The 24941-nt window shown below is 47.7% G+C and overlaps 1 protein-coding gene across 3 annotated transcripts in view; it reads right to left on the bottom strand.

Moving 5' to 3' along the window:
* Positions 1–449: 449 nt before the first annotated feature.
* Positions 450–24941, bottom strand: part of CLUAP1 (clusterin associated protein 1) — a 34902-nt gene continuing 10410 nt past the window's right edge. For 2 of the 3 annotated variants that reach the window (XM_019468406.2, XM_019468408.2), the window contains exons 6-13: positions 24633–24716; positions 19861–19994; positions 15371–15512; positions 13052–13124; positions 7427–7534; positions 4450–4505; positions 4148–4204; positions 450–908 (exon numbers count right to left, since the gene is read on the bottom strand). In XM_019468406.2, coding sequence (XP_019323951.1) covers positions 762–908; positions 4148–4204; positions 4450–4505; positions 7427–7534; positions 13052–13124; positions 15371–15512; positions 19861–19994; positions 24633–24716 — 801 coding nt within the window. In that variant the 3' untranslated portion in view covers positions 450–761. The remainder of the gene's footprint in view (positions 909–4147; positions 4205–4449; positions 4506–7426; positions 7535–13051; positions 13125–15370; positions 15513–19860; positions 19995–24632; positions 24717–24941) is intronic. The other variant, XM_019468409.2, reaches the window with a different exon arrangement.

Below are 24941 nucleotides of genomic sequence, written 5' to 3'. Positions count from 1 at the left end.
TCAGAAACGACACATCTCCACCTGTCACTTCTCACTTCACATCAGCGACATTATCCTAGTGCTACTCAACCTAATGCAATCCTGGTTAAGTTTTTTAGTCAGAAACAGCTTTCCTTTAACTAGCTTTCCTAGGAAGGGATGTCAACCTTCTGAGAGAAAATGAAGTGCTTTTATTCCGGAGCGTCTCTCTGTTGCCTGGATTTGAAAGAAAGTGGGTTTTCATCTAACTTAGCTAACTTTCATTCAGGAAATTTTAGTAAAATACATTTAAAGCTTGGTATCGCAAACGTGCAGAAGAAAATAGGACCATACAACGAAATAAAAGCTAGAATTAAAAGCCGAAGTACAGTAAATGTTCTAAATTGTACAGGTCAAGAGGAGTCAGGTGCCTCCCCGCCCCCTCCCCCCCCCCCCCCCCCCAGCCAATTCCTAAACTGAGTCCTGTGCCCAGCCCGGGTCTATACCCCCCACCCCCGACTCCTGGCGGAAACGCTTGACAACAACTGCCAAGATGAACAGCGTTGGCCCTTATTTCTCCTCGGGTTTTCGTCCTGTGGAGGTGCATCTCTTAGAACACAGGCGTTTCCCAAGTTCGCTGAAGCTCCGTGGAGTGACCTGGAGGAGGCTACAGACCGAGGTGTTGCTTCATTAACAAGTCCAGCTGGTTTAGCGCGTGAAATCGGTTTCCCTCCTAACCTTCTAACTTCCCGTTTACCTACAGATCTGAGGGATTTAATCTGTCCGGTCTCTTGGCACAAAGGTCAGAAGTCATTGTCGCTCTCATCCAGGGGCTCGGGTTTCCGGATCCTTCGACTGGGCTTCGCTGGCGTGACAGCAACGCTCTCGTCTTCCAAATCGTCGTCTTCTTCATCGCCCTCCATGTCAATCTCACTGTCCTCCGAGTCCTCCTACAGGAAGACGGCAAACACAGCTGACGGCCCGTCTCTTTCTGACAGCTTGTCAGCAGAGGCCCCTTTCCACCAGTAGCTCAGTTAACTAGCAACACCCACACGTGAAGGAAGAGCTCGGCAGAGAAGCAGTGGGGCGTGGGGCGTGAGAAGGGGACCTTTGTTGGCTCAAAGACAAACACAAACGGATCATCTAAGCAGTGATCCTCAGATACGAGCGTGCAGTCTACACCCGGTGCTGCAGGGGCCGGCTTTCCCACTGAGGTCTCAGAAACACCACCGGATGCCGCTCTGCTCCGGGGGCCCAGAGACCCACCAGTGGATAACAAGGACCGAGGGGCTTGGAGATTAGGAAGGGGGTTTATTTTGGCTTTTACCAGACTGGGGGTGGAAAGCCACCCGGGAATTGGGCAAAATAAAAGGAACAGTGTGTCCCTCGCCTAGATCTGGGGTGACCAGCTCAGCCGGGCTTTAGAGCTGCAAGTGCTGGGGCACCTGGGGGGCTCGTTCAGTTAAGCTTCTGCCTCTGGACTTCAGTTCAGGTCACGATCCCACGGTTCGAATGTTTGAGCCTGCCATCGGGCTCTGCGCTCACAGCACAGAACCTGCTTGGGATTCTCCCTTTCTCTTTCTCTCTGCCCTTCCCTCACTAGCGCTCTCACATGCGCTTTCTCTCTCGCTCTCAAAATAAATAAATAAACTTAAAACCCAAAACTATAAGTCATGCGTCCCAGGTAAACCAAGATGGCTCGAGCCAGACCACTCCCACCAGCATACATACATGCTGCAATTTCCTTCTTAAAAATACAAAACAACAACCCTCAACTTAATCCCATCTTCCTTGCCAGCTACTCTGCCCTGTTGCTCTGCAACCCCCTCCCCTGGCAACAGTGAAACTCCTTGAAGGAGCGCTGAACCCCCCCCCCCCCCCATTGGCTCTCCTCTCGCTGTGTCCTCAACATACTCAGCAGGCTTCACCTGCCAATCCCACGACTGCTCTTGAAACAGAGGAATTCAAATCCAATGGGCGCAGCTCCGGCATCTGGTGTGACCTCCAGCCTGCGCCTTCTTGCTTGAAAGCCACCCTGTGCTGCAGGGCGCCCTTCTCTCAGGTGCTCGCCCCACTGCACTCCTGCATCTTCCAATCTCACGCGTCCCTACACCCTCCGTCTCTCTGACTCTACGACGCGGCTCAGCTCAGAGCCCTGAGGCTCCCTCCTCTCCTCTTTCTACTCTCTCCCCTCACACAATCACATGTATCCTTGCAGCTCGAACGCGGCTGCAAACTCAACTCCAGCCCAGGCCTGACCCCTGAACTCCAGACTTGAATTCCAACTGGCCGTTCGACCCCAGCACGTGGATGGCTGGCAGGCACTGCATGCGTAGCATGTCCCAACCCCAACTCCTGCGCCGCTCCCCAAGCCCCACCCACCTCGGGACATGCCAAGGCTACCTGTGCCGTCAGCCAGTACGCCACAAGCTGGGGTGTCCTTCATTTCTCGTCCTCTCACGCCCCATGTCTAGTTAACACAACTTCATGGTTCAGACCATGGAAACATCCAGAATCCGACGACTTCTTAACACCTTCGCTGCTACCACCCTAGGCTGAGCCGCCAGCCCCTCCGGCTCCCGCAAGTGCCTCCTGACTAGGCTCTCTTCAATGCCAGTCGGCTCTGGCACAGCCGGGCTCGCGGTCCTCGGCCCCTTCCCACAGCACTCAGAGAAAACCCCGGGTCCTCATCAGGTCCTGCCAAGCTCTGGCGCCCCCCGCTCCCCATCCTGCCGCTCCTGTCTGCCATCCACTCCATCCCAGTCGCACCACCGTCTCTACACCTCCAAAGCAGGAGCCATATTCCCTGTGTTCTGGATGCCCTTCCCTGCACCACCTTCCGTTCCTTCCGTTCAGGCCTCTGCCAAATGTCACCCGATCACAGAGACATCCCCTGACCGATCAAAAGACACCAACCTCCTCCCTCAACGCTGTCATTCCGTTCCCTGAACTGCTTTCTTTTCTTCTGGCCACTATGACCCGACGTATTCCCTTGGTTACTGCCGGAACGTGAGCTTCCTAGAGGCGGGGACGCATTCCCCATCATCTGTAACACCTGCACGTAACAGGCACTCAGCAAGTGTCTGTCGTGCGGACGAGTGCGCACACAAAGGACGAGCCCGTACGCCTGGGCCAGGTGCGGAGGCGGCCTCCCTAAAACCAACAAGCGACAACAGGCGCAGAGGACGTGTGAGCTGTCACTCGGGCATTTGTTCTGAGACGAGAGAGCTACGCACCTGAGCAAGCAGATCGTAAGACAAGGGAGCCGACGGTGCCTTCCGGGCATCCCCAGCCCCCACGCCAGACTTCCTATTCGTGCCTCGAATGGGTAAGACGGGTGGGCAGAAGCTATTTGAGCATCCAGCCCGACTCTGTTAAACATGTTTGAGGTGGTTTCTCTGCTTCTCGAAGACTACCTTCTGCGATTCCAAGGCCCCACCTTCTCTGCGCATCTTGCCCAGCAAACCCTCTCCCTCTGTGGATTTCGGTAACAATACACAATGTTGGCACTAAATGGAGGGATCTTTTGTACAAGAATGTCAACTCCTGCTCTGTCCCTGTGCAGCCACTAGAGCCACACTCCAGACACAGGTGGCACACGACCTGATAAGGAGGTCTGTGCTCTGTCAGCCCAGTCACCCCTTGTTTCTGGGGCCTCACAGGCTTGCCAGGGACTGCCACCAAGAAGGCAGGCCCGGGGCAATGGACGGTGCAGCCCCACCTGTGGGGCCCTGGCAAGGACCGGGTTCCCCATCCCGGTTCGTTTCCCCCGTCAGTATTAAGTCAGTGACACTCAAGGCACCGGCAGCCTGATGTCCCAGCCTCTTGCCCAGCCTCTCTGAGGCCCTGGTCTCAGGACAGCCTCCTTTTCCGTTCCCTCCCCAGAATGGAACTGAAGAGAGGGCTGGTCTTGACCCCAGGAGCTCAGCAGGTTCCATTCTTTTCTAGATTACAGTTCAAGGGCCTAACGACCTTTCTTGTCTCGTGGCTCACACTCACCCCTCCTCCTCAGCATAGGGAAGTTCTCCGATCTCTGTGGGACCCGGTTGGCGTGGCTCTCACCCAGGAGACAGAGCCATCACTGGGAGGGAAGGCTCTGCTGGCCCTGAACAGGCCAACACACACACACACACACACACACACACACACACACACACACACACACACATGAGGTGAAAAGAAAACCAACCTGCTTCTTGGAGCTGGAAGTCCTGCACTGACCTAAGAGAGCTGGTGCTGCTTCCGTCTTTGGAAAGCGAGAATGGAAAGAACAGGGAGAAGGAAAAAAAGCGGGGGTGGGAGGGAAAGCACATTCATTGGAAAAGAAAAGAGCCATCAACACATCAACAAGCAGAGGAGAGTCCAGCTCCTGGGGGGCCCAGCTCTGCCGTACGCCCAGCAGCGGGCTAGGCTGAGGCGCACGGCTCATCTACAAAGCCAGCCCCGGAGCAGGAAGAACGGAACAGCTAAGGGGAGCTCGTTGGGACTCACGTCGTCATCGGAGTCTCCACCCTGCATTGTGCCCACGATGAGTTTGCTAGGTCTTCCTGAGGAGAACCAAAGCATGAAGAAATTAGGAAAACCTCATTAAAAAAAAAAAAAAAAAAAAAAAAAAAAGGCAGGGCGCCTAGGTGGCTCAGTCGGTTGGGCATCCGACTTCGGCTCAGGTCATGATCTCGCGATCCGTGAGTTCGAGCCCCGCATCGGGATCTGGGCTGACAGCTCAGAGCCTGGAGTCTGTTTCGAATTCTGTGTCTCCCTCTCTCTTTGACCCTCCCCTGCTCATGCTCTGTCTCTCTCTGTCTCAAAAATAAATAAATGTTTAAAAAAAAAGGCAAGGAATGGTATTCAAGATTTGCTTTCCTTTAGAAAATTGGGGAAAACAAGAATCACACTAAAAAATTTACTTAGGTAGCATCCAAATAATCAAAACTATAATAAACCACAATAGATTTTCTAGATTTCCACTTTGAAAAAAAGGAAAAGGGCAATAAAATATAATCATTAACTCGGAAGTCAGAAAAATATATATGCATCCTGTAAATGTTGTAAGAAAAATCAGTGAATCCCACTATGAGTAACAGATAGCTGTGCTATCCGTTGGAAAAACAAAGTCTTCCTCCAGGGACCAATGTATTTGAATCTATGAGCTTCAAAGAGAAAAAACTAAGTATCACACTTAGTTCATCTTTCAAACCTGCGCCGCCCCCCCTCCCCCCCCCCCCCCCCCACCAACTCCATTATCTCAGGGATTCTCCTCTCTCCTCTGGAAGTCAGGGTTGCTGACAGGGGACTTCTGCCAACACTCAGGAGCCATCCTGCACGGGGCAGAAGCAGACAGCTGCATCACACCCGGAGGCTGACAAAGGAATAGCCGTGACCCCAGGTCAAGGCCTCGGGGCAAGGGCAGCGAGGGCAGCCCAGAGAGGAGCTCACTCGGGACAGGCCTGGGGTGACTACCAAGAGCTATTTAAGGAAACTTTCCCTCACTCAGATCAAATGCAAGTCTTGTGTTGTCCAAAGCCCTTATTTATAATTTTTAGAAATGGACTTTGTGACTTGACTCCTGCAGGCTGAATGGTCAGCAGAATTCAGGAGCCCCAGTGCCTCTATGAGATTCTCCTGAGCCAAATATCTACCTTTCCAGAGCCTCAGCTCCCATCTACAGAATGGGAGTCATAACCTCTAACCTCTATTTGTATCATGAAGCTGTTAAAAATAAAAGGAAAAGACATCAGAGCATCTAAGTAACTTATGTAAAAAGGAAAATGTAATAAAGAACAGCCGAACCTAGAATAAGGGCAGTTAGCAGGAAGAGTTAGTATCAAATGAAGATAATTCACCTCTTAAATATGTTGTGTATATAAAAATGCAAACTGGGGCGCCTGGGTGGCTCGGTCGGTTGGGCTTCCGACTTCGGCTCAGGTCATGATCTTACAGTCCGTGAGTTCGAGCCCCAGGTCAGGCTCTGTGCTGACAGCTCGGAGCCTGGAGCCTGTTTCAGATTCTGTGTCTCCCTCTCTCTCTGCCCCTCCCCTGCTCATGCTCTGTCTCTGTCTCAAAAATAAATAAAAACATTAAAAAAAATTTAAAAAAAAAATGCAAACTGCTCCCAAAATTAACAAATGGTAGATAAATGTTTTTAAAGGCAAGTATAGGGGCACCTGGGCGGCTCAGTCGGTTGAGCGTCCGACTTCGGCTCAGGTCATGATCTCGCTGTCCGTGAGTTCGAGCCCCACGTCGGGCTCTGTGCTGACAGCTCAGAGCCTGGAGCCTGCTTCGGATTCTGTGTCTCCCTCTCTCTCTGACCCTCCCCCATTCATGCTCTGTCTCTCTCTGTCTCAAAAATAAATAAACATTAAAAAAAAAAAGTTTAAAGGCAAGTATAGGGCAATGTAGTAATATCTATCAAAATAAAAATTTACATAACCTTTGACCTAAGAATTCCCCCTTGAATGGTACAAACACTGAAGATAAACAGAAGGATGTATCTACGAGGAAAAGAAAAATAAAATAAATATCTTTCAATATGGGAATGCCTGAATAAACCCCAGGTATGATCACACTGTGGAATACTATGCAGCTGTCAAAAAGAACGAAGCAGAATTGTATTTTCCTGACACGGGAGGAGTTCTAATATATTTCATCATAATGTTTTTAAAAAGCAAGTTGCAGGAGGTGCCTGAGTGGCTCGGTCAGTTGGGCGTCCAACTTTGGCTCAGGTCAGGATTTCACCATTCACGAGTCCGGGACGCGCGGTGGGCTCTGTGCTGACAGCTTGGAGCCTGGAGCCTATTTCAGACTCTCGGTCTCCCTAGCTCTCTGCCCCTCCCCCCCCCCCAAAATAAACATTAAAAAACAAAAAGCAAGCGGCAAAACTATGCACAGAGTCTGGTCCCATTTAGGTTAAAAAATGTCTCAGGTGGTCTTTGTGTCTAAGTTTCACTGTATGTGTGTGCTTGCCTCTGTGTGAAAAGGCAATGTGGAAGGACCACCCCCATAAGCCACTGACCGGGACCCCTTTAGGATGGAAAGTGGGACCTCAAGAAGATCCCAGGGGAGCACCCACACTTGTCCAGATATTTTATTGCTCTTTACCAGTGAGAAAGCAGAAACAACTAGGCTTTTTACAGGCAGAGATGGTTGTGTGAGTCCCTTCTCTGTGCATAATTCTCTGATTACACGGGATGCAAGTGCACTGAGAACAGTTTGGACCCAAAAAAGGACAGAACACAGCTCAGTGGCAGAAGCAGTGTGTTCCCATGGCCTCTGTGACCAGGACACAAAGAACAATCAGCTATTCTTGAGACCACAGGTAAGAGTATTAGCAGCAAAGGTGACCACACAGAGGACTTTAAGAGCTGAATCCTGATAAACAACAGAGCAGGATAAACCCTGGAGCAGGGGCCACCCGGAGTGTACTATGACAGGGCACGGGAGGGAGGACAAGAGAAAGAAGTCGTGCTACCTTGCATGAGCACCTCCATGGCCGTCCGCGGCTTGGACAGCCGTCTCTCCTCCAATTCACTGTCAGATTCGTCTTCCTCCTGGATGTCAATGTCCGAGTCGTCATTACCTGGGAGCAACACAAGTAGGCAAAACAAAAGGGCGGCTCCATCACTACCTCTGAAACAGCTTGTATCCAAAAGGCTCTTGTGCAAAACCATTTGCACTTCTCAGCCTTCCTTCTGCTGCATTAGATTTTATGAGACTCTTAGGATTGGCCTGTAGATACTTAGAAGGGTTAATGCAAACAAGGATATACTGGGTTACTTTCTTTAAACAATTTTCCCAAGCAAGACAAAACTGGGTCAGAATACTATTCTGGTAGGTGAACTACAATTTGAATCACCAGCTGTCAAGGTATAGCTGGAAGTTCTTGGTTAACTGGGGGCAAAGTCCATTCTCTGTTCACGATTAGGAGGCGTTACCACGACTCGAGCTCTTTGTGGGTAACAGAGATGAGGAGACAGAGCCCACTGAAAAGGTGAGGGATTGCACCAAAACAGGCCTGCAGGCGACAATGAGAGCAGGCCAGGAAAGGCTGGCCTGAGAAAGACGGTGATCTAGTGAGTGGCTGTAAGAACTCGTGCTCACGATCTCCTTTCCTGGAGAAAATTCCCTTACAGAGATACACAAAGAGAGGGCGTTCTCACATTGTGAGATGTGCGACAGCCTTACACGTTAATTTCTTACACGTTAATTTCTTAAATACTCTTTCAGAGTCTTGTGTGGGTTAGACATTTCCTAATGGGAACTTAGAGGAGGAGAGTTTCCACAGTGGAGAGAAAAAGCTTTCACTGCCCAGCTGACTCCCTGTGACCGGGGAGAGACACTGGTTTTGGAAGGACAGAGCAGGAGGAGTTTGCAGTCGCTGTGCTGACCAATGACTCAGAGGTCAGTTTGGAAGTACAGTAATTGTTCGTCTACGAAAAGGCTTTGCTCAGCCCCTGCTCTAAGTGGGTGAGTGGGTGGCTGCATCTGCCTGGGCACCAAGGGAAAGTTCTCTGCTTTCTTTGCCGTGGAGAGAAGAGCTGTGCTCTCCAGCATGAAGGGGTAAGCTGGGAACTAGGGATGTGTTACTAATAGCATCCTGCAAGGACTTCAACACAATCTGTCTGAAAACCGCCACCGTACAAAAAGCCTATACAGAGAATATAATTAAATACTAACACAAATGAATCACTACAAAACGCAATTACTATTCATCTGAGTTCATTTTTTATGGACATTTTATTATGACATTGTATCATTACCCCTTGCAATATAAATCAAATGATATCATGAATTTTAAAATAATAATAATACATGTTTCTCAGGCTCAATAGGATTTCTTCTGACAAGCTCAAGCCAATACACTAAATTAACGCATGCGGACATGGAAATCACCGAGTTTTATCAGTGACACGTTCAAGTTAAGGATAGCAGACAAGAGTGCCCATAAAATTCAAAGAGGAAAGAACAGTCTTTCCAACAAATGGTGCTGGGACAACCAGAGAGCCACACGCACAACAATGAGTTGGACTCCTACCTCACACCATATGCAAAGACTAATTCAAAATGGATAACAGTTAAAACTGTAAAAGTCTTCCAAGAAAATATAGGGATAAATCCTGGTGACCTTAAATTAGGCAGTGGTTTCTGAGATATGACACAAAAATGCAAACAACAGAAGAAAAATTAACAGCGTGGACTTCATTAAAAGTTTGTGCAGCAAAAGCCAGCACTAATGAAGTGAAAAGACGGCCCAGAGAATGAGAGAAAAATATCTGCAAATCACAATTTGCATAAGGATCTGGTATCCAGAATATACAAATAACTCTCACAATCCAATAATAAAAAAACAACCCAATTTAAAAACGTCCAAAGGACTTGAACAGACATCTCTCCAAAGATCTGTACGAATGGCCAACGAGCCAGGAAAAGATGCTGCACTCCATTAGCCATCACAGGAACAACCATCAAAGCACAGTGAGACACTACTTCATACCCACGTAAGCTACAGGCAGTTTCTTTTCAGGTTTCTCTTTTTATTTATTATTATCTTTTAGATGTTTGTTTATTTTTGAGAGAGAGAGAAAGGGGGCGCACGCAAGTGTGGGAGGGGGAGAGAGAGAGGGAGCCAGGAGGTGAAGCAGGCTCCGTGCTGACAGCAGCAAGCCCGACGTGGAGCTTGAACTCATGAACTGCAAGATCACGACCCGAGCAGAAGATGGATGTTCAACCAGCCGAGCCCCCCAGGCGACCCCAAGTTTCTCCTTCTACATCGGCACAGTCCAACAGAAACACAATGCCAGCTGACAGATCTAATTTAAAATGGTCTAGTGACTACATTAAAGTAGAAACAAGTCAATTAATTCCAGTAATGTCTTACTTAACCCAATGTATCCAAAATACCATTTCAACAGGTAAACAACGTAAAGTATTAGTAATGAGTAATTTAACTTTTCATTCATACTAAGTCTTCAAAATATTTTCTACCAACGGCACTCCTCAATTTGGATGAGCCACACTCGAAGTGCTCAAGAGTCACACATGGCTTGTGGCTACGAACTGGATGTCACCATTCTGGCCTCGGCTCCCTGAGCGCCTTATCTGTCACCGTGCCCCCAGTGCTGGTACAAGGCCTGACACACAGTAGGCATGCAGCAAGTAAGTGTTGAACGCAAGAACATTTGCTCTCCACTATATCATAAAAACTAAATCCCAGCAAGGTTACTAAAGTGCTTTGTAGCAATTTGTGGGTCATTTTATGAAATCAGAGGACTCTACATTCCTTACACTCCAGTGCTGAATCCTGTAGAGGGCACAGTTATAAATTTACCACGAACAGTGAGGTTTAAAAGGACGGTGGGAAGATGAGGGCTGTCCTTACTGTGACCACAGGGCATGTGAACAAAGTACTTGGCCTTTTTCGTCTCTGAGGTCCCCAGGGCAAGGACCTGTCTCTGATCACTCAGACTTGCTCTCTCTTACTCCAGGCCCTTACTCCAAACCCACAAAGCCAATTTGGTGACATCACCTCCTGCTTAACAGAGAAGACAGGAGCCATCAGATGGGAGCCCTTCAGCACACGACCCATCTTCCAGCCTGAGCTCGAGTCCTGCACGCCCACACGTTTCCTCACTGGGCAAAACTCATCCCCTCACTAAGCTCTGGTTCTCACCCTTTCTTACAGACTCCCAGGACTTTCCTCATCCGGTACCTCCTTCCTCTCCAAGTTACACTTCTCAGCCTTTGCGTAAATAGCATCTCCCAAGGAGGCCTACGTTGACCCCCAATTTAAAACACAATTCCAGGGCATCTGGGGGGCTCAGTCAGTTGAGCGTGCAACTCTTGACTTCGGCTCAGGTCATGATCTCACGGTTTGTGAGTTTGAGCCCCGCATCGGGCTCTGTGCTAATAGTGGATAGTCTGCTTGGGATTCTCTCTCTCCCCCCACCCCACTCATGCTCTCTCTCTCAAAAAAAAAAAAAAAAAAAAAAAAAAAAAGAACTTAAAAAGAGTAAACGCAGGCTGCCCGGGTAGCTCGGTCAAAGTGTCCGACTTTGGCTCAGGTCACTTTGGCTCACGGCTCATGAGCTCAAGCCCCACATCGGGCTCTGTGCTGACAGCTCAGAGCCTAGAGCCTGCTTCAGATTCTGTGTCTCCCTCTCTCTGCCCATCCCCCACTCGCACACTGCCCCCTTCTCTCTCAAATATAAATAAATATTTAAAAATTTAAAAAAAAAGGTAAACACAATTCCACACACCCTCACCATCTCCCTCTCTGAGCTACTTTACCCCGAAAGGCATTTTTCACTTTCCATGCACAGTTTGCTCATTGTTTGTCTCCTCTCACTGGCAACCAGCTTGGTTAAAGCAATGATTGCTTTTTTTTGTTTTTCTAAATTTTTTTTAATGTTTTTATTTATTTTTGAGAACGAGAGAGAGTGTGCACAAGCGGGAGAGGGGCAGAGAGACAGGGAGACATAGAATCAGAAGCAGGCTCCGAGCTGTCAGCCCAGAGCCTGACACAGGGCTTCAACTCCTGAACTGGGACATCATGCCCTGAGCCGAAGTCGGACGCTTAACCGACTAAGCCACCGAGGTCCCCAGAATCCCTGTCTCTTGTCCACTAAGGAACCCTTCTTCGCACCCAGAATAGATACTCAACAATGGTTTACTGCACCGAATCAGCTGTCTACACGATGGTGTAAACAAGATGAGCTCTTTCAGCTCCTGGATTTTGCTCATTCTTACCCCTAATTTGCGTCCGTGTCCTATTTGCCTTTTCTGTTCAGAGAAGTCTTTCAGAAAGTGTCCTTTTATCTAACTCCCCGCTGATCCCAACTCTCTGGCCAATGTTCCCGCATACACAGAAAAGCAAAGAAAGAACATCTTAACAACTTTAGGATGGTTCTTCTAATTTTCCTCACTTCTTTGCCCTCAAGCTAATTAAGTGCTTTCCTTCATTAATTTGGTTTAAACGGGACATTATTTTTCCAAAAAAAGCAAAGTCACAGATGCTCCTAAGAATATTTGTCCTTCAAGAGATCCCACACCTGTGGATCACAAAATTAAAGTGTGAGTTCAGAAGAATAAAGACCAATGACAAAGGTCTTACGGTTGGCCCAGGCACACGGCAGGGTGCAGCCAACCAACCAGGGCTCTTACTTGTGCTGGGCCTCCTGGGAGGGGATAAACTCCATGCAGGCTTATCACTTAGGGCTGCCTCGGGCTCTCTGGCCTGACCTGGAACCACAGAGGTGAGGGGGGCTGCTCTGGCTAGAGAGGCCCCTGGAATTTCCTAAACTTGCCTCTAAAGGATTTCCCAGCACTCCCTATTCTCCTTCCAGAGTTTCCTGAAATTTAGGAGAGAGAGGCAGAAAACAAGTACAAAAGGAGAGAGGCCCAGAGACAGAGAGGGAGGGAACGTGTCCCAAGTCCCACACACGGCATCCTCAAGCATGAGAGAATAAAATACTTCATCATAAAAAAGAGAGCAATAAGCAAGAGGAGGAGGAACCGAGACAAAGCCATTGATTCGGCATTAAGACCATGTGCTGAGGCCGCCCAGACACCTCGGTGAAGTTCGTGGAGGAAACGTGCTAACCAGTCACGGAGAACACCCCTCCCCAGCACGCAGCTCTCACATACGGGTAGCCCCCACTTGCCCCCAGGTGATGGCCTCACTGCACAATCCTGGATTCCTGGGGACACAGGACGGGTGTGTGTGGGAGGGGACTAACTCTAATCAAGAGCCCCACTAACATGCACTGCATTAATGACACCTGCTTTCTATCGGTCCTAAAATAAGGAACCTAAAGACCTCCGAGACCACATTTTCTTTTATAGTTACATATTATACATAACTCAAACTGTATCATTTAAACAGGGAAAAACAGTATTTTAGTTGATAAGAAAATCAAACGTGCTTCGAATGCTGTGTAATTTGAACCAGTCTCTTGAGCTCGAGTGAATTAAAATGGTACTTGATATAGAAGTTTTGAGAAAATCGCCTTTTGAAAATAAATTAAATACACGCATACATTTGTCGAGGCTAAAAACGCTGGTCCAGAAGAAACAGCCCGGTCTACCCATGTGGGCTTACCTTCAGTCTTGAGCAGACGCTTTTCTTCTTCCTTCAGCTTGTTCTGCATCAGACGCAGAGTGTTCTCAGCTTCCTATGGAACAGCAGGAACAAGATTCAGAAGAGATCACCCTTTGGTGGACTGTTCTATCATTCTCTACCACGTGGATAAGCAGGGCCGAGTCTGTGACGCAAAAGCAGCAAAGATGTAAAGCACATGGAGACAGCGAACGCTGCCTGAGAACCAGGGCCGTGGTCCCAAGGCCCCCTCTCTCCAGGATCAGCCAGCAGCCCAGCCAGGGGAGGCCGCCTGAAGTGGCACCGCGGGCCCTCGAAGCCCTGAAAAAAACCGAACCGGACAGGGAAATGCCCGTGTGTCTGTGTGGGACGTCGACATGGGGCAGACGCATTGAGAATGGGATAGTACGGGCCTCCTGCTCTCAGAAAATAAGGCATGAATTTTATTGTTTTTCTGCTCTGTGCTATTCCAGCCCCAGAAGATGCTAAATGGTGAAACTGATCTGGGTGAAAAGAGAAAAGAAATAAAAACTAGTCTAATTCCTAGGGGGACAAAAGCTAATACCTCAGCTAGGTGACAAAATGTGGCCCTGATTACGGTCAAGAGAGAGAACGGGAGAGGACAGTGGCTTTTAAAAGTTTGGTGTCATTCTACACATCAAGAAACAAGCACTGTTTGAGGCACGAGCTACCTTCAGGGAGCAGGTGTTATGAGCACACGGAGCAGGTGTGAGCAGAGGAAGGAATGCTCGTCCCCGGGCCACGTCCTCGGCACGACCTCCACACCCGGGGGCGGCCCCGCGTGACACCACAGAATGCTCACTTTACTTTCACGGCCCTTTTCTGCTCTTCCCCAGACACTGTCCTCACCACGGGCCTGTCCTGCACCCTTGCGGCTCCGTGGCCTGCCCCTGCCATACAGCAGTGGTGGCAACCGGCTCCGTGTCAAGATAAAGGTGTCCCTTGGGGCGCCTGGGTGGCGCAGTCGGTTAAGCGTCCGACTTCAGCCAGGTCACGATCTCGCGGTCCGTGAGTTCGAGCCCCGCGTCGGGCTCTGGGCTGACGGCTCGGAGCCTGGAGCCTGTTCCCGACTCTGTGTCTCCCTCTCTCTCTGCCCCTCCCCCGTTCATGCTCTGTCTCTCTCTGTCCCAAAAATAAATAAAAAACGTTGAAAAAAAAAAATTAAAAAAAAAAAAAAAAAGATAAAGGTGTCCCCAGGAAAGCATCAGCCACCCCCCGCCGGCCGTCCTGTACAACCAAACAGCCCCACCTCATTCAAACACCCAGCTTTTAAGAAGGAAGCATAATCTTTACGCCGAAAGCTGCCAAGGACGGCGTGAGAGAGGGAGGTTACAGACCAGTTTCAGCATGAACACGGATTCCAAGGGACCATTCTTGGGTTAAGCAGAAATATCCCCAAGGGATAGTAGCAGTTCAAAAAACGAGAGTAACCTGGCCCATTTTCCTTTGTTCCGAAATCCGTATTTACCAGCTCATGCTGGGACCTGAAACACTCTTTCCTAAATGGCCTGGAACAATGGGATGAGAGGAACCCGGACGACCGCTTGCTCTGGGTCCCACACACTTCCCACAATAATCAGTAAACTGCGTTTCCTCTTTATAAAGCAGTATCTGATAAATTACTTTCAATTAAGCAGGGCCTGAAAATCTTTCAGTGACCTGACCAAGCAAAATTTTAGGAATCTACCCAAGGCCAATCACCTACTCCACGGAACTCAGTGCAAATTAAAACGCACTTAAGAATTATTAAGAATTCAGGGGCGCCTGGGTGGCTCAGTCGGTTGGGCGTCCGACTTTGGCTCAGGTCACGATCTCGCGGTTTGTGAGTTCGAGCCCCACGTTGGGCTCTGTGCTGACAGCTCAGAGCCTGGAGCCTCATTTGAATTCTGTGTCTCCTCCTCTCTCTGACCCTCCCATGCTCATGCTGTCTCTCTCAATAATAAATAAACATTAAACATAAATAAATAAAAAATTATTAAGAGTTCCAAACCAGTGACGGCACAGCATTAAAGCAAGCACAGGCCCTCCTAAGCTAAGTCTTGTGCGATTGCGCAGGTCACGTGGCAGCCCCGTCTGCCGCCCTAACGGACCAAACCCATCAGAGATCCGACCAGCCTGGAGTCCAGGCCACACCACCAGCAAAAGAGAAGAGCTGCGTGAGCGATCCGCAGACTTGATCAGGGAGGAGCAACATCCAGGGAATGTTCCCCCACGACAACATTTACAAACTGACACGTCACCAAGTACAGAATCCCACGCCAGAAGAAACGGTCTGTGGAGAGGAGCGGGCTAAGCGCTCACCTCAAACCTCTCTTGCTCCATCCTATGATGGTCTTCAAGCTGCTGTTCCAGGTAAGCCAGATTTCGAAATTTCTCCAGATAAATGTCATACTGCTTCTGCAACTCCTCCTCGATCTTCTCATATTCATCCATAAAGGCCGGCCTACAACGACCAAGTGAAATAAAAAGCGAAAGATTCATCAACAGACAGTTGAGATTAGTATGCTGAGCCCCAGGCCCCACCACGGTCTGCTGTGGAAAGCCTTCATGGAGAAGTGCCTTCATCTGGAAGCTGCTTAAAGCTCATTTCCCTTTCCTCCTCCCTCCCCTCAAAAGCAACACGCTTAGTTTGTTTGTTGATCAAAAGCTCTTTGTAAAAACTTGAAAATAATCTTTAAAGTATGAAGAATAAGGTAAAGATTACTCATAATCCTATCACCAGGTACAAGCACTGAATATTTGATAAACATCCTTCCAGACTTTTCTGTGCATAGATATATATACAGAGAGAGAAATGTATTTTTTCTTTGTTTTGCGAGAGAAAGAGAGAAAGGTGGGAGAGGGGCAGCCATCAGGCTCCATGCTCAGCGCAGAGCCTGAGACGGGGCTCATTCCCACAACCCTGGGATCATGACCTGAGCAGAAATCAAGAGTCGGACACTTAACCAACTAAGCCACTCAGGCGTCGCAGAAATGCATTTTTATTTTTTATTTATTTAAAAAATTTTTTTTAATGTTTATTTATTTTTGAGAGAGAGAGAGAGACAGAGACAGAGCATGAGCAGGGGAGGGGCAGAGAGAAAGGGAGAGAGAATCTGAAACAGCCTCCAGGCTCTGAGCTGTCAGCACAGAGCCCGATGCGGGGCTCAAACTCACGAGCCGTGAGATCATGACCTGAGCCGAAGTCGGACGCTCAACCAACTGAGCCACCCAGGTGCCCCAGGAATGCATTTTTAAACACCTTTAAGTACATTACCTTAAATGAAGCTTTGCAATCTTTTTTCTTACTCACTCTGCCATAGATTTTAACACAGACTTAAAAAGTAATCACGTGTCATACACTTCTCACAAAATTAGTAACCTAAATATATACATTATCTTAGTTGAGCAAAGTATTTCGCTGTCTGGATGCTCCAAAAAGTACTCCATCCCCTAAAAAAGGGAAACATAGGTTGCTACAATTTAAAGCTAAGTTTTTAAACAATATAAAATCTAAAAGCAAAGCAATAACACAAAAGCTTGTTTTGACTGATTTGACGAGTTTATGTTTTTTTCTCTTATTTTCGATCTTAAAGGGAAACTCTCTTGTTTTAAAAATATACAAATAGGGGTGCCTGGGTAGCCCAGTCAGTTAAGCTTTCGACTTCAGCTCAGGTCATGATCTCGTGGCTCATGAGTTCAAGCCCCGCATCAGGATCCTTGCTGGCAGTGCGGAGCCTGCTTTGGATTCTGGTTCTCTCCTCTCTCTCTGCCCCTGACCTGCTCACACTCTCTCTCAAAAAACAAAACAAAACAAAAACATAAATTAAAAAGTAAGAGATTATCTTTGGGACTAGAGCAAAAACAAACTTTTCTATTAAAAGGATATGAGAAATCTAACCAAAGAGGTGAAAAATCTATACATTGAAAACTATCCAAAGCTTATGAAAGAAATTGAAGAAGGCACACACAAAAAAAGGAAAAAGATTCCATGCTCCTGGACCGGAAGAACAAATATTGTTAAAATGTCAACAGTATCCAAAAGCAATCTACATATTCAATGCAATCCCTATCAAAATACCACCAGCATTCTTCACAGAGCTAGAACAAAAAATCCTAAAATATGTATGGAAACAGAAAAGACCCCAAATAGCCAAAGCAATCTTGAAAAAGAAAACCAAAGCAGGACACAATCCCGGACTTCAAACTGTATAACAAAGCTGTCATCATCAAGACAGTATGGTACTGGCACAAGAACAGACACTCAGATCAATGGAACAGAACAGAGAACCCAGAAATGGACCCACAAACATATGGCCAACTAATCTTTGACAAAGAAGGAAAGAATATCCAATGGAACAGACAGTCTCTTCAGCAAGTGGTGCTGGGAAAACTGGACCATGACATGCAGAAGAATGAACCTGGACCACTTTCTTACACCAGACACAAAAATAACCTCAAAATGGATGAAAGACCTAAATGTAAGACAGGAAGCCACCAAAATCCTCGAGGAGAAAGCAGGTAAAAACCTCTTTGACCTTGGCTGTAGCAACTTCTCACTCAACGTGTGTCCAGAGGCAAGGGAAACAAAAGCAAAAATAAACTACTGGGACCTCATCAAAATAAAAAGCTTCTGCACAGTGAAGGAAACAATCAGCAAAACTAAAAGGCAACCAACAGAATGGGAGAAGATATTTGCAAACGCTATATCAGATGAAGGGTTATATGCAAAATCTATAAAGAACTTATCAAACTCAACACCCAAAAAACAAATAATCCAGTGAAGAAATGGGCAAAAGACATGAACAGACACTTCTCCAAAGAAGACATCCAGATGGCCGACACATGAAAAAATGCTCAACATCACTTATCATCAGGGAAATATAAATCAAAACCACAGTGAGATACCACCTCACACCTGTCAGAATTAACATTAACAACTCAGGCAACAACAGATGTTGGCGAGGATGCAGAGAAAGAGGATCTCTTCTGCATTGTTGGTGGGAATGCAAGTTGGTGTAGCCACTCTGGAAAGCAGTATGGAGGTTCCTCAAAAAATTAAAAATAGAACCACCCTATGACCCAGCAATTGCACTACTAGGTATTTATCCAAGGGATACAGGTGTGCTGTTTCGAAAGGGTACATGCACCCCAATGTTTATGGCAGCAATGTTGACAACAGCCAAAGTATGGAAAGAGCCCAAATGTCCATTGATGGATGAATGGATAAAGAAGATGTGGTACGTATGTATATACACATACACACACACACACACACACACACACACACACACACACACACTGGAGTATTACTCAGCAATCAAAAAGAATGAAATCTTGGGGTGCCTGGGTGGCTCAGTCGGCTGAGCGTCTGACTTTGGCTTAGGTCGTGATCTTGTGGTCTGTGAATTCGAGTCCCACATCGGGCTCTGTGCTGACAGCTCACAGCCTGGAGGCTGCTTCAGATTCTGTGTCCCCCTCTCTCTGCCCCTCCCCCACTTGTGCTCTCTCTCAAAAATATATAAATAAATGTAAAAAAAATTTAAAAAAATAAAATCTTGCCATTTGCAACTACATGGATGGAACTAGAGGGTATTATGCTAAGTGAAATTAGTCAGAGAAAGAAAAATATCATACAACAACTTCACTCATATGAGGATATTAAGATACAAAACAGATGAACATAAGGGAAGGAAAGCAAAAATAATATAAAAACAGGGAGGGGGACAAAATATAAGAGACTTAAATATGGAGAACAAACAGAGGGTTACTGGAGGGGGTGTGGGAGGGGGGATGGGCTAAATGGGTAAGGGGCACTAAGGAATCTACTCCTGAAATCACTGTTGCGCTATATGCTAAGTAATTTGGATGTAAATTAAACAAAATTAAGAAAATTAAAAATCTATGTAGGAAAAAAAGGGTACGAGACTTAACAAAAATGAATTTATGCTTGAAAGGCAGAATTTTTTAACGAGACAAACATATCAGGTGGGCCACATTCCAAAGGTGGAAGGACGTGGTCTTGTCCGTGGCTGGGAGGAAGCCTGTGGTGCTCCCTGGGTTACCCCAGGCGCTGCCTTCCCTCAGGTCTCAGGACAGCAGCCGGACTGTGGCCCGGTCACCAGTATCTCAAAACAGCAAGACATTCAAACAGGTGCAGGAGCTACACGGAGGAAGAAGCGAAGGGAGAAAAATGAAGGGACGACGGAAAGGAGGAAAAGTAGTGGCACGGGAGAGAAAATGACAAACAGACACAGCAAGAAAAGGAGGGCACAAAATGAGAGACAGAGAGAGAGAGAGAGAAAGAGTGCCCACAGGCTCCAAGAAAACGCGAGAGACACACTTGGAAGGCTCCAACGACCTAGAAGGCATTTGGCGCCCCCATCATCATCCATATTCCCTGGAAAAGAGGTCTTCGGTGATGGAAAGCCAAGAGAAAGACGAATTACCGGTGAAGAATGATAAAGGTCTAAAATCTACTCACACTGAGAAAGGGGAGTGTGCTTCTGTTTCCCCCTCGTTTACGGCAAGGCCCAGATCTCAGGGGACGAGCCTCGCGCAACATTCACCATGTGGACTCACTCACTCGGCCCTGCTTCCGAGAAGCTGTGGAAGCCTGAGGGGAGGCTCCAGGTACAGTGAAAGCAGGGGGAGCACGAGCTGCACAGAGCGCTCGTGACCGTGAGCGTCGCCCGTACACCGGGAGGCCGAGACAGTCCCACAGGAGGCCGTCCCCGCTGCCCGTGTGCCGCTCACTCTGCTGGAACTTTCAAAGACGACAGTCTCCTCATCCTTCAGGTGTTCGTATCTACCTGACACTCTGCAGAGTCTGGAGTCGCTTCCGATTTCTTTCCAGTTCTAATTTCCTCTTCTCGATTTTGGCTTCTAAATTAGCTTCGTCAGAGGCCACGTTATTGAGCAGGTCTTTAGTCTTCTGAACCTGTGCCTACAGTGAACAGGAAGTGAATGAGGCGGGGGCCAACAAGGAACACCAACCCGACTCTCGGCAGAGGGGGACTTCGCGACTCGGCAGGCACCGCGACACAGGCTACGGGAAAGCAGAGTCAGCGAACAGGGCAAAGCCTCCCATGGCCATCACTCAGTTAACCAACTCGTTGCAGAGGGAACGTCACACAGGCCCAGAAAAAAATGACCGTCCTTTTTCCACGAGAAGAGGTGGTTTCTTGCCAGGGAAACAAATGAAGACGGAAAAAACAGTGTCCTGGGCAGAGGGGAGAGGCTCCCAAGGCCTCCTGCGCAGCTCACTTGTTTAGACTGGTCACCCAGCTACTGCTCTGAGTTGGTAGTCTGCCTCTGTTTACACCGGTCAGGTTACTCCCCTGCTCACAAACATCTGACTCACAAAATGTGTGCACACGCAAGCATGGCTTTATTTAGAAGGCGACAGAAAGAAACCTTAGGGGGTCCCAGCCCTAATCCTGCCTGCTGGGACCGAGACAGAAGGCACCTCTTCTCTCCCCGGCAAGTAAACCTCGACTACAGACTAAAACAGAGAAACTACCGCGTGAAGGCAGTGCGAAAGCGGCCCCCTCAGCGGACCTGGCCTTCGGGCCGAAGCGTGGGTAGCAGGGCCTGGGAAAGAAGGCGAAGGGAAAGAGAGAGATCACGGACAAACCGCAGGCCTCCCTGTTGTCTCACGCCGGTCTGGGAAGCCGGCCGGGCCGGGCCTGGGCTCCGAGCTGCCATCGGCCGCAGCAGGAATGGTGTCCGGGAGCGTGGGGCTGCCTCCCAAGTTCTGACGTCCCAACTCTGCCTCACGTCCCCAACGCCCGAGGCGGGCTTCTGCCCACCAGGACCCCACACACGTGTCCTCACCCACGAAGGCCTCGTGTCTGCTCACCTGCAAGTCTATGACACGCTGTAGGGTCCACAAAGAAACCCTCTAAGGAGCGTGGACACTCCGTGACTGTCAAAGACTATATATCTTTGGAAGCAACCACCTCTATTGTTTATTTATGGTTTCATTTTTTTCTACTAACTATACTCATCATTTCCAAGGTGCTTTCGTGAAAATAATCGTATCACTATCCGTTTGCTGCAAGTGCTTTAAAAATCCCAAAAGAGATCTAGGCTCACTCACAAGAAGACAAGGGGAGTTTCTAAACAAAAACCTCAAGTTGATGGCAACTATTTCTCTGACTCAAAGTCAGACTAAACCTAGTGCATTTATCTGACTTCAAGAATAAAAACAACTTGGGGCCCCTGGGTGGCTCAGCGGTTGAGCATCCAACTTCAGCTGAGGTCACGATCTCGCAGTTCATGAGTTCCAGCCCCACGTCGGGCTCTGTGCTGACAGCTCAGAGCCTGGAGCCTGCTTCAGGGTCTGTGTCTCCCTCTCTCTCTGCCCCTCCCCCACTTGCATTCTGTGTGTGTATCTCTCAAAAACAAATAAACTTAAAAAAAGAATAAAAACAATTTTTTAGGGGCGCCTGGGTGGCTCAGTCGGTTGCGCATCCGGCTTCGGCTCAGGTCATGATCTCACGGTTTGTGAGTTCGAGCCCCGCGTCAGGCTCCGTGCTGACAGCTCAGAGCCTGGAGCCTGCTTCCGATTCTGTGTCTCCCTCTCTCTCTGCTCCTCCCCTACTCGTGCTGTCTCTCTCTCTCTCTCTCTCTCTCTCAAAAATAAACATTAAAAAAAATAAAACAATTTTTTAAAGGTATGCACTCCTCAAATAAGAAACACCAGTGTGATAAATACAATTTCCCCTAGCCTGAAATAAATGGCGTATAAATAAGTACTAACCCCTTTTAAGTATCCACGCTGTTGTTTTGATTTTGCTTTTAGAATTATCAAATATCATGGATACTTTGCAACACTTAACAGACACCTGAAAAGGTGTTCACCAACTATGTCGCCTACCTGAAGCTAATGGAGCACTGTGTGCCAACCACACTTCAGTTAAAGAAAGGAAATAATAAATAACACATACATGCATGCAAGCATGCATAGAGGGTTCTCCGGGAAATGAACTGGGCCCTCATTTGGCTACTGTACTCCTAATACATACTTAGTGCTAAAGGCACATTCGTGCCATGTTAACTCCAGCCAGCCAGAACACGGACAAGCAGTTAACTTTTCAACTGAGAAACCATCACAACTTACCAACAGCTGGGGTAGAACACGAAGCATTTTCTCCTGGCCTAGGTCAGACAGGGATGCCGACTTGAGGCCCCATCACCGCTAAATACTTGACTCTGTATTTTTTTTTTAAATTTTTTTTTTTTTTCAACGTTTTTTATTTATTTTTGGGACAGAGAGAGACACAGCATGAGCGGGGGAGGGGCAGAGAGAGAGGGAGACACAGAATCGGAAACAGGCTCCAGGCTCCGAGCCATCAGCCCAGAGCCTGACGCGGGGCTCGAACTCACGGACTCACGGACCGCAAGATCGTGACCTGGCTGAAGTCGGACGCTTAACCGACTGCGCCACCCAGGCGCCCCTTGACTCTGTATTTTGCATGAATGGGGTTCTCTCCTCCTCAATCACTGGCTCATGAAATGGACACGGATGCACTACCACCATCTAGTCCTCAGACCCTCTCGGGTTTCCCCACTTGTCCCCATGAAGTCCTTAACACCAGGCGAAAGTCACCCTTGGCATTCCGTCAGCACATCTCCTCGGGCTTTCCTGGACTTTCGCATACTTTCCGCTGGTGAAGAGTACGAGCCAGGTAACCTGCAGAATGCCCTTCAATGTGCCTTTGTCTGATTAGCTTCCGAACATGCAACTTCAGCAGGAAAGCACAGATACGACCGTATCCGGTGCATATTTCCGGGTGCAGAATTCTGATTTGTTCCATTACCTGTGATGTTCACTTTGACCACTGGATTAAGGGGGTGTCTGCCAGGATTCTCATGGGAAGTTATTCTTTTGTCCTCTGTAATTAGTAAGTACTTTTGTGGGGAGCCTTTTTTTTTTTTCTTTTTTAAGTAATCTCTACACCCAGTGTGGAGCTCGAACTCACAATCCCAAGATGAAGAATCACTCCCTCTTCTGACTGAACCAGCCAGGAGCCCCTGTGGGGAGCTACTTTGAAACTATGTGAGATACTTTCTCTTCATCAGCTTTCAATGTTTTTTATACTAGTGAGAACTCATGGTCTCCCATTTCATTCAATGCTCTATAAGCCATTACTATAATTTATTCTGAAGCTTAAACTGTCCCTAGTTTAACCAGGGGAAGCCCACTCAAGCTGCTCCTGTGTCCCCCCGACAGATCCCTTTCATTCTTTGGGCACTTCCTTCCTTGCTGGCCCAAAAGGATCTTGTACCTTCCTGTCCCAGCTCTGGACTCAGACATTTCTCCTCAAGAGCCTGGTTCCTTTTAGTGGAGAATGGCATTTAGAAGCCTAGATGTGGGTGCCAAGTGTGCTCAGAGGTAAGAAAGATAGGAATGTGGACGTGGGTGTGCATGTGTACGTATATAAATATGACATAAACTTACGTGCACAGACATACACGCAGGGAGCTGGCTACCTACCTAACTAGTCAGTGAAAACCATGCATTTAACCAAGAGCTCCAACTTCAGGGTTCATTCTCATTTTCTTCTCTTTCTCCTCCACTAACTCTCTTTTCCAAGAGTGAGAACCTAGGCATTCATCATCTTTAATATAGTTACCTACTTCTCCATCTGTCTATGTGCCCTCAACCTCCCATCTCAGCTGCTCTGCCCTTCTTACCTGCTGAGGCTGCACCCTGGTGCTGGGTTCAGGGAGTATTACTGTTTTAGGACAAGGATATTATAAAAACCTATCAATCTTAGAATTTACAGCAAATCTCAGCAAATTCTTGTTTTCTGCTACTCCGGCTTTACATAAGCCTCCCCTGCCTGTGTGTACTGAATAAAATGCATCACTGATAACACAGGAATACCTACTATGGGCCAGACTGTGTCTGACACACTGTTACAACGAATACACAGAAGGACCCCATGTGGCAGACACTGCCTTTCTCCCTGTTTTACAGACGAGGAGAGTGAAACACAAGGAGGTTAAGCAACTTGCCTAAGATCACAAAGTGGGATTCAAACCCAAAGCCGTCGGAGTCGAGAGTCTCCCTCACTACTACCCTCCAAATGAATGCTTGAGATGAGATGAGCACATAATTGACGGCGGGTGAGCAGTTAACGGTGGCGGCCATTCTATTCGTTACGGCGCCATTTAAAAACCTCGTGCCTAGGTTTCCACACCAAAAAAAAAAAGGAAAATCTAAAAATCATTTAAATGCCCATCTGTGATGAATTAAATGATTAAATAAAGTGTGAAGAGTCCATAAAAGAGAGCATCACTTATGAAAAGTATTGAAGAATGTAAGTGAATTATGAAATTATTAAAACTGACAAATTTTGAAGGAGAAATTTTTTATATTTATAACAAGGGGGAAAATAATAAAAGGAAGCAACCTACGTATCCTAGAATGTCCTCTGCATTTTTCATTTCCCCACTTTCATATCCCTTCTCTGTCAACAGGCCTAGGGTTGCTCTGTCTTAAGGAAGTAGGGACTAAATCAATTATTTTCAAGTCCCAGGCACAAAAACTTTAAATAAAAGCAAACAAGCTTACCAGAATGTCTTTTATTGCAATTCTCATCACTTTTTCAGTCTCATTTATTTCTAGAGGTCTGGCAATTGCTTCTGTTCTCAGTTCCTGTGAGAAAGAATGAAATGAAGTTCCTTTTTAGAAGAGGAATTCTCAAAACCAATTCCTAGATGTAGATACAGCTTATGGACTAGTGCTCTAAAGTCCCATTACATTGTGGACCTCTGAGGCAAAACCCCTTCTTCTAGCAATTCCTCCAAACGTTCTTCTAACCCTAATGCCAACCTGGCCTCCCTCCAGCTCCCTGGGCCTTCCTCAGTCACAGGCCCCACG

This window comes from Panthera pardus, unplaced genomic scaffold, assembly GCF_024362965.1.
Source record: "Panthera pardus isolate Hobbes unplaced genomic scaffold, ASM2436296v1 HiC_scaffold_4, whole genome shotgun sequence".
NCBI lineage: Eukaryota > Metazoa > Chordata > Mammalia > Carnivora > Felidae > Panthera > Panthera pardus.
The sequence above is the reverse complement of the archived record's forward strand: the minus strand, read 5'-3'. Positions and strand labels throughout refer to the sequence as shown.